This window comes from Silurus meridionalis, chromosome 23 (genome assembly GCF_014805685.1).
Source record: "Silurus meridionalis isolate SWU-2019-XX chromosome 23, ASM1480568v1, whole genome shotgun sequence".
Lineage (NCBI taxonomy): Eukaryota > Metazoa > Chordata > Actinopteri > Siluriformes > Siluridae > Silurus > Silurus meridionalis.
This window is the reverse complement of record NC_060906.1, coordinates 1,000,582-1,012,926: the sequence shown is the minus strand read 5'-3', so window position 1 is coordinate 1,012,926 and position 12,345 is coordinate 1,000,582. Positions and strand designations below refer to the sequence as shown.

Here is a 12,345-nt window from a genome sequence, read left to right as displayed (position 1 = left end):
ATAGTAAAATCTGATGGTTAAAATGTTAAGATGCAAAAACAGGTTTAAAAAGTAATAAAGGTTAATATCTGGTTTCATAAATAGGTTTCTGAAATCCTATGATTTATTTTGTACTGTAAGATAGAAATACATGATTGTTGTTCATTGGAATTGACTTATGTTATGTGGTGTGATGTGTGCCTATTCATTTGCACAATGATTAGAGTATTTATAATCTTTACAATTGGTTATATTTGATTTAATATTTGAATGGAGAAAAGTTGATTAGATTTGAACAGAAATAAGGCAATTGTAATTAATGCATTCTGTACTGTATGTATAGATTGTTTTTTTAGAAAGGGATAGACCATCTGAATCTGACCCTAGCGGTCAGTGGCGAGCCAACCCGCAGAAGTGAACGGATCAAGAGCCCGGTGTGGCCAGCCGTGGCATCTTTGGACCAGCATCATCCTGTGCCTTCATTTGTGATACAGATAAGAACATAGGTAAACCTACCCGGGTAGTGAAAAGAACATACTCTACGAAACACACACACACATCAACAACTTCTATGGACTTGAGTTTTTCAGAAACTGCTGATCTCTTGCTGGAGACTGTAGAGATACATAGAGTGGTGCATTAAAACAAAAAACACTGAGTGAGCGACAGTTCTGTGGGGAGAAACAGGAGCTGACAGGAAGTCTAGAATAACTCATAACATTTTACCTTAGAATAGCTAGCTCGTTTTGCATGTAACTACAGCAAAAAACACATCAGGTTCTTCAACTGTCAGCCAAGAACAGGAGTCTAAGTCTATCACGGACACAGTAATCATATCTGAAGTGATGAAGATCAGACCAGATTTTTTTGTAATCCACCTTCTGCTCAGCATAGTTGTAAAGAGTGAATATATGAGTTACTACAGTATAAACTTCCTGTCAGATGTTTCAGTCTGTAAATCCTCCACTCACTGGATGTGCTTTGTACATTCAGGAGGAAAAACAGATGCAGATATTAATGTTATGAACCTCACAGGACCAGTAAAGTTCACATTCACAGATTTGACCATGAACAGTTTCTGGATTCACTGTGACCATTATAAAGATAAATCACTTATAAAGGATGAAGCAATGAATGAACTTTATATGTTTGGAGCACTGAGTAATGCATTTAAAGCATTCATTTATTCATCTTTAGTACATGTATGTTCAATTCACAGTGTTCTAAATTTGTTTAAAAAATATGATGTCTTGTATGAGTCAGATTAAAAAACAGCCATGAATTAACACTATACTATAAATACACTATAAATTTCTGAGGTCATTTGTTTAAAATCTTTTCTTTAGAAGAGATTTTTTATTAGTTACCTGTACATTACAGCACATGTAAATTCTTTCTTCGCATATCCCAGTGATGTTGAAAAGCCATGAGACAGCGCCACTGGAGCACAGATGTTTAATGCCCCAAAAGTGGCAACTTGGTGATACTGGGTGAGCTAGAACCTTAACATCTGAGCTACCACTTTCTCTTTGAGGTTCCTCTAAGCATTGCTTGACCCATTCTCCAGCTCATCTACTAAGTGAGGAATTTTCTTCTTTAGAATTGTATAAAATTCTTCTTTCACAGCTCTGATGGTGAGGCAGTTGGTGTACAAGATTCTCATTTTCTCATGTGATGTAGCTGCTGCACTGATTGTACTGTATATTTCACCATTAATCATTTTCTTGGATAGGAGACCATCTGCAATCTCCATTATTGAAGAAACTTTCTGTATTAAATTGTGTTTTTATTTATCCACAAAGTCAGCAGCTGAAAGACAGATGAACATTTTGATGTTTTGTTATAAATATGTAGATGAATTTGGGAAGAACAGCTGAAAGTGCTAAAGTTTTAGGATATTTTACCTGTTTTCACCATTTGGGGTGAATTGGCTTCTTGGCTCGTGTAACCTGAAGTGATGAGATAGAAAGTGTACACTTCAGTATAAATTCACAGCTATGAGGAGAAGACAACATTAAGAATTAAGAATATTTTGGAGTTTACAGCATCCCTGAGGGCATCGTTTACTTAAACAGCTGAAGGTACATTTCTCCATGCCAGAAGGAAGTGGACTTCTGGTGTGTTATACTGGATTAATGTACTGAAATTAACTTTTGGCTACCTGTAAGAAAGACCTGGCGAGACGCCCACACCTCCTGGTCATGTTCATCCAAAAGTCCCAGTGTGAGTTCTTCAGCTTCATCAGAAAGTATCACCTCAAATGTGGGGTGATAGTTGGGGGCAGAGTCAAGCTCAAATATCTCAGTCTAAGGAACCCAAAGACGTGTGAACAGACTGCTCCAGAATGCAAACTAAAAACCAAACAGTCTGATTTCTCTACAAATGTGTGGAGTGGAGTTTACCTGCGGCTGACATTTATAATGATCACAGCGTGGCCTGTATGGTTTTCTAGGGACCAGCTGACAAGTGGAACTGCTCTCAATGTACATGTTGTGCTGAAATTGATTCTGCACCTTAAGAATAGACATATTTGAATTAATTTCTAAATACCAATTATTTTAAAATTATTTGAATATTTAAATACACGTATTAAAAAACACGGTAAGGCATCGAGTGATTAATTAAAGCAGGTTACCTCTATAACTGGAACATTATGGGGTAATAAGTGCATGTGCAGCTTTCTCTTCTTTGTCCTTCCAGGGATTTCTTTGTAGAAGAGAAGGACCTGCGCCTTGATCGGTTTGTCCTCAAAAAATATTTTTATTAGGAGTCCGTAGAGAGAGAGATTTTTTATGTCTATGATCACACGTGTCTCTGTTACTTTCAGAGGCTGAATGATCTCCACATTCCCATCAGAGAAATGTGCCACAGCCAGTTCAGTCTGATTTTTACCTGCAACACATGAACAAGAAAAAGCTGAGAAAGATCAACAATACCAGCATCGGCAGATAATCACTTACCCAGTCAGTGTGAATAATGGATTGTGATTGGCTGGAAGTTCAACACAGATATTTTGTAATCAGTTCTAAATGTATGTGCTGCTTATAAATAACTGTAACCATAGTAACCTACTGATGCAGTTTCATACAGAGGGAAACTGCTATTTTACAGATGAATATGAATTTCAAATAAGAAATATAAAGAAACAGCATCAGGAGTTAATACCAACAGCTTGAGTATTTAACATTTATTATACCTCATGTAAATCTTCTGGCACTACTTTCTCTCTTCATGTGATTCAGAGCAGCAGAATTATAAATATAATAAGTGTTATATATAAAATGTGTAAGGAATTACATTAAGCATTATTTTGTTAAATGTTAGCGTTATTTTATTTAAGCATTCATTTTGCGTTATTTTGATCCATTCAGTCAGTTTTGCTCTGCAAACATCAATAACAGTTTTAACATGTCAATGATGAGAAATGATTCTGGAAAAGACGTTACACTGTTTTAATGCTCTTAGCTTCATTTCGAGCTGTTCTTCACTGCCATATTGTGCATTAACATCTTGTAACAACACACACCTAGTCCTGGATTACTTATGATTAAGTGCAACTTTATTTCTACACCATTTTACAATAGACATTGTCTCAGCAGCTTTACAGAATGTAAGAATTGTAGAATAAAAAATTTAAATATAAGTGAATTATATGTATTTTGCCCCGATGAGCAAGTCTGGGGCTCAAAAAAGACTCAAAAGGGGAACTCATTCTTATTTGGGTGATATCAAAAGTGTGATTACAAATCATAAAAACATTACAACAGTTAGACTTTGATCTCAAATGACCTTACCAGAATTTATCTCACAGTGAGGGAGGTGCAGTTTACACATTGACCCCTCGGAGCAGTGGATGTTGTACAGGGGTCCTGCAGGCTGCATCTGTCCCATGCCGTCTAACTGAACACTGCCCCAGGACACTATACTGTACAACACTTCAGCTTTCTCCTTCATCTCAAACACAAGGTTGGTGTATTTACACTGAAACTGCCCAGCACCAGAACAATGAAACCTGTAAAGCCAAAGATAAAAAACATTTAAGAAGTAAAATCTGGATTAGTTTTATGTTGTAACATCAGAAAATCACTTTTACACATTTTGCATATGTGCTACCTGTATCCACTGTTCCAGTCCTCATGGTGGTCTTTACCTAATTCAGGAGTAAACACGTCTGTTTCCCCTGAGTGCCCCTAAACAGATCAGATAGAACAATACACACATTTAAGATTAAAACACACCCCACACAGCTGTAAATGCTATAAAGATCTCGTTATTAAAAAACATAAACTGTAGTTCTGCAGGCTACATGAAATGTGTAACAGCATATATATGGTGTAAAACTGTTGACCAGGACAAAGTATGGTCTCATATATGTTGTGCATATTGTAACTTATCATGTAACTGACTGTCTTCCTGTTCCAAAAACACTAAAGAGAGAAGAACCTTCCAGAAGAACAACTATCACTGCAGCTTTTCACGAGTCAGGCCTGGATGGTAGAGTGTCTGTACTAAAGCCACTCCTCAGTAAAAGGCACATGACAATCTAAGAGTCTTTCAGGTGCTGTTAGGCAAAATCGAGGCAGGCCTTTACTTAGGAGTGGCTTCCATCTGGCTACTCTACCATACAGACTATACAGAGATAGTTGTTCTTCTGGAAGTTTCTCCTCTCTCCACAGAGAGTCACCTCCCTGACTAAAGCTTTTCTCCATTGATCACTAGGAAGAGTTCTGGTAGTTCCAAACATCTTTCATTTATGGATGATGGAGGCCAATGTGCTCATTGGGACCTTTAATGCTGCAGATATTTTTCTGTCCCCTTCCCCAAATCTGTGCCTCGATACAGTCCTGTGTCTGAGGTCTAGAGACAATTCCTTGGACTTCATGGCCTGGTTTGTGCTCTGAAATGGATTAACTGTGGGACTTCATATAGGTACGTGTGTGCCTAAACGTTATTAAACTGGTCTCCCCTCTCCTCCTGTAGCTGGATGCATTAGATTTAAAACCCTGATGCCATACCAAGCCAGAAACAGACTAGCACCCCCTATTTCTCAGAACTTACCTCACCCTGCACTGCACTAGGCTCCCTCTTATCCTCAACCACTGCTCAACTGCTCCCACCAACTCTCAGGGTAAAAACAAGACTTTCATTTGATGTCCATTCAGCTTAGTCTTGTGTCTGCTCATTGTCAGGGAAAAGAAACATAGAAGAGGGAATAGGCAAAAGAAATAGAGCTTAATTCTCTAAGCGTAGTCTCCAAGGAGAGTAAGAGCAAATTCTTTAAAGATGATTTCTCAGGGACCAAGAGGCTCTTTAGAGAGGTAACATTGTGGAAAATCACAGAATAAAATGAGACAGTGCAGGACCTGTGATACACAAACCATTTCTGACAGTTTCATTTCATATTTTTGCTTGTATTGAAACTGTAGCTAGATGGCTAAGATTTTGAACTTTGAATCAGAAGGTCATGAGTTCAAATCCTACTACTAAGTACTGATGGGCCCCTGGTCATGGCCCTTAAGGCTCACATGCTCTGGTGTACAAATGAGATGTATAAATGTAGGTCATTCTGGATAAGGGAATATGTCAAATGCCATAAATATTATTTTTAAAGGTGCTTACCTGTACAGGGTTAGGGCTTTGTGTAGATGTTGATCTAATCTGTACAAGTTTCTCAGTTGTCCTCTCAAAATGCTCTATTACCAAAAGAAACAAAACAAAGAATTCCTCAGTGACTTGAAAACTGGTACTCTTTACTAAGAATCTAAATCTGAAATTGTAATTTTTGTATATTAAAGAAAAATAAATAATTAATATAATCAACGATTCAATTTATGAACATTTAATAATCACCCACCTGATGATGTACCTGGTAAATCTCCAGACCTACAAAGAGAATCAGTTTTTTTTAAGGTTTTTTTAGCAGGTGAAAGTCAGGTGTCCTGACCTGAGCATCTTTTACAAACAAGTGTTTTTTTTAGATTGTTTAATGAATAACAGATCAGCACTGGCATACACTATATGGCCAATTTCATTTCATTTCACTGCATCCAGATTCATCCTTTATAAATGTGTGCCTCCAAATTGTACACATCTTGTGTGTCTGTACTTTGTTGTCACTGGAGATTATGTTTTATTTTTTTGTCGCCGGAGATCTCAACCGGAATTCAACTTGCAAGACTGAGGACTGTGCTTCCTAAATTTCATCAGAATGTGAACTTTGTAACCAGAGGAGAAAACACGCTGGATGTTGTTTACACAAACATCAGGGGCGCATACCGGCCGAAACCAAGCCCCACCTCGGCTACTCAGACCACATCTCTTTTATGCTAAACCCAGCATACAGACCACTCAGCAGGCATTCAAGACCAGCTCGAAAGCAGGTGAGAACCTGGCCAGCAGGATCCATGTCTGCTCCCCAGGACTGCTTTGAATGCACTGACTGGGACATGTTCAGGTAATCTGCAACCAACGGTGATTTCATCAACTTGGAGGAGTACATGTCAACAGTGACCAGCTACATCGGCAAGTACATTGATTACGTGACCATCTCCAAGACTATCACTACACGCTCCAACCAGAAGCCGTGGATGATCGCCAAGGTGCGTGCGTGCTAAATACAAGAGACTCTGCCTTCAGAAAAGGAGACAAGACAGTCTTAAAGACAGCAAGGGCCATACTGTTCCGTGCCATCAGAGAGGTCTTCACGGTCACTTCCAGGACAGCGGAGACACCCGGCGCATGTGGCAGGGCATCCAGGCGACCACGAACTTCAAGAAGTGAGGAAAACTTTATGGAGAGTTAACCTATTGAAGTCTGCTGGACCAGACAACATTCCTGGCAGAGTGCTCAGGGAATGTGCACAGCTAGCGGATGCCTTCAGTTATTGTCTCATGCCGACTCGTTACTGTTTAACTGCATGGTTAAATTTTTTTAAGACACCATTTTACTTACAATTAACAAAACTTGGTATTTTTTCTCAAGTTTGAAAATGGCTAATAGGGAGATTTATTAAGTGCACACTTGTGGATGTGGGGAAGTGTTTGAGCACTGGTGTGTGACTGGAGGGTGGAGGAAGAGGAATTGAGTGGTGAAGGATCACATACACCTGTGTTTAATTTCATTAATGAGTGCTGTACTGCCGTGTGCAGTTTGTGGGATATAAAGAGGAGATACAAGAGATTTGGAACAGAGACAGCTGAACGTCCACAGACATTTTGTGTGTGTGTGTGTGTGTGTGTGTGTGTGTGTGTGTGTGTGTGTGTGTGTCTTTCTTCACATTTATTCTGAAGAGAAAATAAGCTGAATGCAACAAAATAAAGGTGTTTTGTTGGTAAAAAAAAAATCCAGTGCATTGAAAAAGTCCCTATGCAGTGGTGGTGTAGAGCAGGAAGTGGAGCACGGTTTTAAAACTGGTGATAAAAACACAGATTTAGTTTGGATAAGATTATAATTTATAGTATGTAGTTGATGTAGAAAACAGTTCCAGCCCACTGTAACTGCTCCTGCTGGATTGGAGTTAAACAGCACTTATTGATTTGGTTCCTGTAATTGAGGTGATGTTCTAAAGGTTTTCTGTGATTGTGCTGAAAAGGAGCTGAACTGAGGTCAGTAATGAGAATCTCCAGTGCTGCTTAAACACTCATTTATAACACATATTATAAGGATTATCCATGCTGTTTGTGTCTTATAGCTTTAATTAGACAATGAGTTTATGGTTCTTGGTTTTGAGAGTTTTATAAATTGTGCACAATGACGTGTATTTATTTGTGTAATAAATGTATTTAGGGTGATGTTTATATATGAAATGAAGCTCTCAGAAATGTCTCCAGATTTACAGATATGAACAGATCATTAGTAAAACACTAGAACATGGCAGGTTACCAGTCTTTTGAGGGTGAGGTCACATGATTTGTCCCCTGATCAGGGATCTCCATTTTTCAATGCTCCTGAAGACGTTGATCTCTTCTGCTGGAATCGATCACATTCCTAGAAAACACAAAAACAACATGCAGTTAAAACTGGGGGAAAATCTTTCTAAAACCAGCTGATCCTCATGATGTCTTACTGATTCTCACATATTTATCTAACATCTTTATTCCTCATCTGACTGACAGGAGGTGTGCAATAAACACAACACCAATAAACACTGTTTTATTTTTTTATTTCTATGTATAAAAAGTGATTAAAAAGTGATTTGCTGCTTTGGTCTGTTTCTGCAACACGTCAATGCTGCTGCAATTTTAATGACTCATGTGGTAGTGGTTGATTTTGAGTGCAAGACGCACACCACACTCGTAACCTCCTCGGTTTCCATGGTAATTCTATTTACTTTCGTTTTCGCAGCACCATCACAGATTTTCTTGGGAGACATTTTTCAAGATTTCTAGTGAAATAAAAATATAAAACTAAAAAAAGTAAAGTTTTTGCTGCACTGAACAACGAGAGCGACCGAGTGATACGTCATCAACATAAGCGACTGATGCGACCCTCCGCCGAAAAACGGGGAACCTGCAGCGAGGTTGCTCGTATCTCCGTTTGCTCGTACTATTAGTTGCTCGTACAACAGGGTTTTACTGTATTACTAACGTTATTACTATTAATTATTAATAAACAATTAGCAATTAGCAATATATTAGTAATTTATATAGTTATACTACTGTACTTTTTTTTATTCCATTTTAACACTGGAATACAAAAAGATTTGATGCACTGTTATTGTACAATAATCACATCCATGTATTTCCATAAAGAATCCAGCAGTTCTCTTTTCTTCTGCACTGCTTGTTGTTGAACATAAATCTCACCGCTTCTGCCTGCTGTTGAAGATCTTTGTGTTTTTCTCCTCAAAATGTAGTCGAGGGTAAGAAACACTTTCACTTTTGGAAAACTGACTTGAGTCTTTGAACCGACACTTTGAACCGACTCTTTGAACCGACTCTTTGACGAGTTGGAAACGGAATTATTTTAATCGCACTCCGTCCAGTTCAATTTAATGATCAAGAACTAAAAGAGAAAGTGCTGTGATTAATAACAGCATGTAGTGGAGATGTTGTGGAGGAGATGAAAGTCAGATTTTTTCTCCCTTTAGAAACTGCTCCATCCTGAACTCTTCATCTTTCACCGACATACAGCAACAGGGCAACCTGCCAAAATAAAAGGACCCTGAGAATAACTACGTTACACACACACACACACACACACACACTTCTGCTGGATGAGCAACACCTATCTCTTGCTGAGTATGTGGGGTTTTAATGCTTAATGGAGTTTTTGGAGATTCACAACATGTTGCCAATTTTATCTCTGACACGATTCTGTCCCAAATAAGTACAAACAAGTGAGTGAATTCATTTTGAAATGTTTGGAAAATGTTGCCATGCTCAGTTTACATCTGACATCTGGAGCTCAGACGTGTGTCCTGTATATCATCACTAAGCCTGACTTACTGAATTATTTTACTCTGATCTCTGGTATAACTGTTAATAATTTACACTGAATCGAGAGACATTGATTTCTTCCTGTGCATCATTTAGTGTATTTGTTAGTGCGCAAGAACACGTAAATGAATCAGAAGTGAGTTTTGCACAGCATGTTTTATTTTCTTTCCTCTCTCACAGTGTATCTTTTAGCATTTTCATCTCCTATGTTCTTTTGCTTTTGGGAGTCACTAGTCTGGGAGACAGGGTCTCGAAAAACTGGGGCTGATCTGCAGCCTTTTGTTCAGATTTTAAACAATTAATTAGTTTTTTTACTTTTATTTTTACTTGTATACAGCCAGGTCTTTGTGGGTCGCATCTGTTTGTATTTTTGCTAAAGTAGTTGCTTGTTTTCCAGAATTTTAGTCATGCAAAATGTTTCCAGAGAAACAACCAGTTTGTTGAATGTGGTCCAGTGTTAGAAAATCTCCTGCATCCTAAACGAAGGAGGTGAACCTGTTTTACTAAACAGCCATAAAGATAGCTTTCTGTTTCCATCTGCTGCAACAGCCAACATTTCTGGTGTGAAGTCTGTGCAGGTGAAAGGAGCACCAAATAAAGCAGATGAAAAGTCTAAGAAGCTGCACTGTAGTGTATCGCTGATAAAATTTCCAGACTGGAAGATGTATAGTCTTCTTCTTCTTTTTCTTTCGGCTGCTCCCATTAGGGGTCGCCACAGCGATAATTCATGTCCCTCCTCTGCACATGTCCAAACCATCTCAATCTCGCCTCCCTCACCTTGTCGCCAAAACATCCTACATGCGCTGTCCCTCTAATAAACTCATTTCTAATCTTATCCATCCTCGTCACCCCCAACGAAAACCTCAACATCTTCAGCTCTGCTACCTCCAGCTCCACCTCCTGTCTTTTACTCAATGCCACTGTCTCTAATCCATACAACATCGCAGGTCTCACCACAGTCCTATAAACCTTCCCTTTCAATTTTGCAGATACCTTACTATCACAAATCACTCCTGTCACTCTTCTCCACCCACTCCACCCTGCCTGCACTCTTTTCTTCACTTCTCTAACACACTCTCCATTACTTTGCACTGTTGACCCCAGGTACCTGAATTCCTCCACCTTCTGAAGCTCTTCTCCCTGCAACCGCACCACTCCACTGCCCTCCCTCTCATTCACACACATGTATTCTGTCTTACTCCGACTGAGTTTCATTCCCCTTCTCTCCAGCGCATATCTCCACCTCTCCAGGCTCTTCTCAACCTGCTCCCTACTCTCACAACAAATCACAATATCATCCGCAAACATCATAGTCCAGGGAGACTCCTGTCTGACCTCGTCCGTCAACCTGTCCATCACCACTGCAAACAGGAAAGGGCTCAGGGCCGATCCTTGATGCAGTACAACCTTCACTCTAAACCAGTCTGTCGTACCTACTGCACACTTCACTGCCATCACACTGTCCCCATACATGTCCTGCACCACCCTCACATACTTCTCTGACACACCTGACTTCCTCATACAATACCACAACTCCTCTCTTGGCACCCTGTCGTCGCCTTCTCTAAATCCACAAATACACAATGCAATTCCTTCTGTCCTTCTCTATACTTCTCCATCAACATTCTCAAAGCAAATAAGGCATCTGTGGTGCTCTTCCTCGGCATGAAACCATACTGTTGCTCACAGATGGTCACCTCTTCTCTTAGCCTGGCTTCCACTACTCTTTCCCATAACTTCATGGTGTGACTGATCAACTTAATTCCCCTGTAGTTACTGCAGGTCTGCACATCTCCTTTATGCTTAAAGATCGGTACCAGCACACTTCTTCTCCATTCCTCAGGCATCTTCTCACCTTCCAAAATCCTGTTAAACAATCTGGACAAAAACTCCACTGCCATCTCTCCTAAACATCTCCACGCTTCTACCGGTATGTCATCCGTCCAACCGACTTTCCACTCTTCATCCTCTTAATCGCTACTCTCACTTCCTCCTTACTAATCCTATCTACATCCTGCTTCACCAACTCCACATCATCCAACCTTCTCTCTCTCTGATTTTCCTCATTCATCAGCTGCTCAAAATACTCCCTCCACCTTCTCAACACACTCTCCTCACTAGTCAACACATTTCCTCTCCATCCTTTACTGCTCTAACTTGCAGCACATCCTTTCCAGCTCGGTCCCTCTGCCTGGCCAATCGGTACAAATCCTTTTCTCCTTCCTTAGTGTCCAACCTCTCATACAGCTCCTCATATGCCTTTTCCTTGGCATTCGCCACATCCCTCTTAACCTGCTGCCGCATCTCCTTGTACTCCTGCCTACTTTTCTCATCACTCTGTCTATCCCACTTCTGTTTTGCCAACCTCTTTCTCCTTATGCTCTCCTGCACTTCCTCATTCCACCACCACGTCTCCTTGTCTTCCTTTCTATTTCCAGATGTCACACCAAGTACTTTTCTAGCTGCCTCCCTCATCACTCCTGCAGTAGTTGCCCAATCATCCAACACCTCCTTAACACCACTGAGCCTCTCTCTGACCTCTTCCCTGAACCTCACACTACACTCTTCCTCCTTCAGTTTCCACCATCTTATTCTTCTTTCAGTCCTCACTCTCCTCCTCTTCTTCTTCGCCTCCAAAACCATCCTACATACCACCATCCTATGCTGTCTAGCTACACTGTCTCCTGCCAACACCTTACAGTCTCCAATCTCCTTCAGGTTGCATCTCCTGCATAGCACATAGTCCACCTGTGTGCACCTTCCTCCACTCTTATACGTCACCCTATGATCCTCCTTCTTCTTAAAATAAGTGTTCACCACTGCCAGTTCCATCCTTTTAGCAAAATCTACCACCATCTGCCCTTCCACATTCCTCTCCTTAAAACCATACCTACCCATCACCTCCTCATCACCTCTGTTCCCTTCACCT

At 40.0% G+C, this 12,345-nt stretch overlaps 1 protein-coding gene across 2 annotated transcripts; it reads right to left on the bottom strand.

The window, feature by feature from the left end:
- Positions 1-810: 810 nt before the first annotated feature.
- Positions 811-9,136, bottom strand: LOC124376801. 2 transcript variants are annotated; one of them, XM_046836085.1, is made up of 11 exons: positions 8,701-9,136; positions 7,861-7,965; positions 5,834-5,862; positions 5,599-5,672; positions 4,093-4,169; positions 3,774-3,991; positions 2,615-2,871; positions 2,382-2,492; positions 2,141-2,285; positions 1,884-1,928; positions 811-1,788 (listed from the first exon to the last, which is right to left on the bottom strand). In XM_046836085.1, exons 2-11 carry the CDS (start codon positions 7,911-7,913, stop codon positions 1,766-1,768), a joined length of 1,032 nt encoding a protein of 343 aa, XP_046692041.1. In that variant the 5' UTR covers positions 7,914-7,965; positions 8,701-9,136; the 3' UTR covers positions 811-1,765. The 2 variants fall into 2 exon arrangements, with proteins under 2 accessions (XP_046692041.1, XP_046692039.1); XM_046836083.1 differs by having other exon boundaries at positions 8,784-9,136.
- Positions 9,137-12,345: the final 3,209 nt, after the last annotated feature.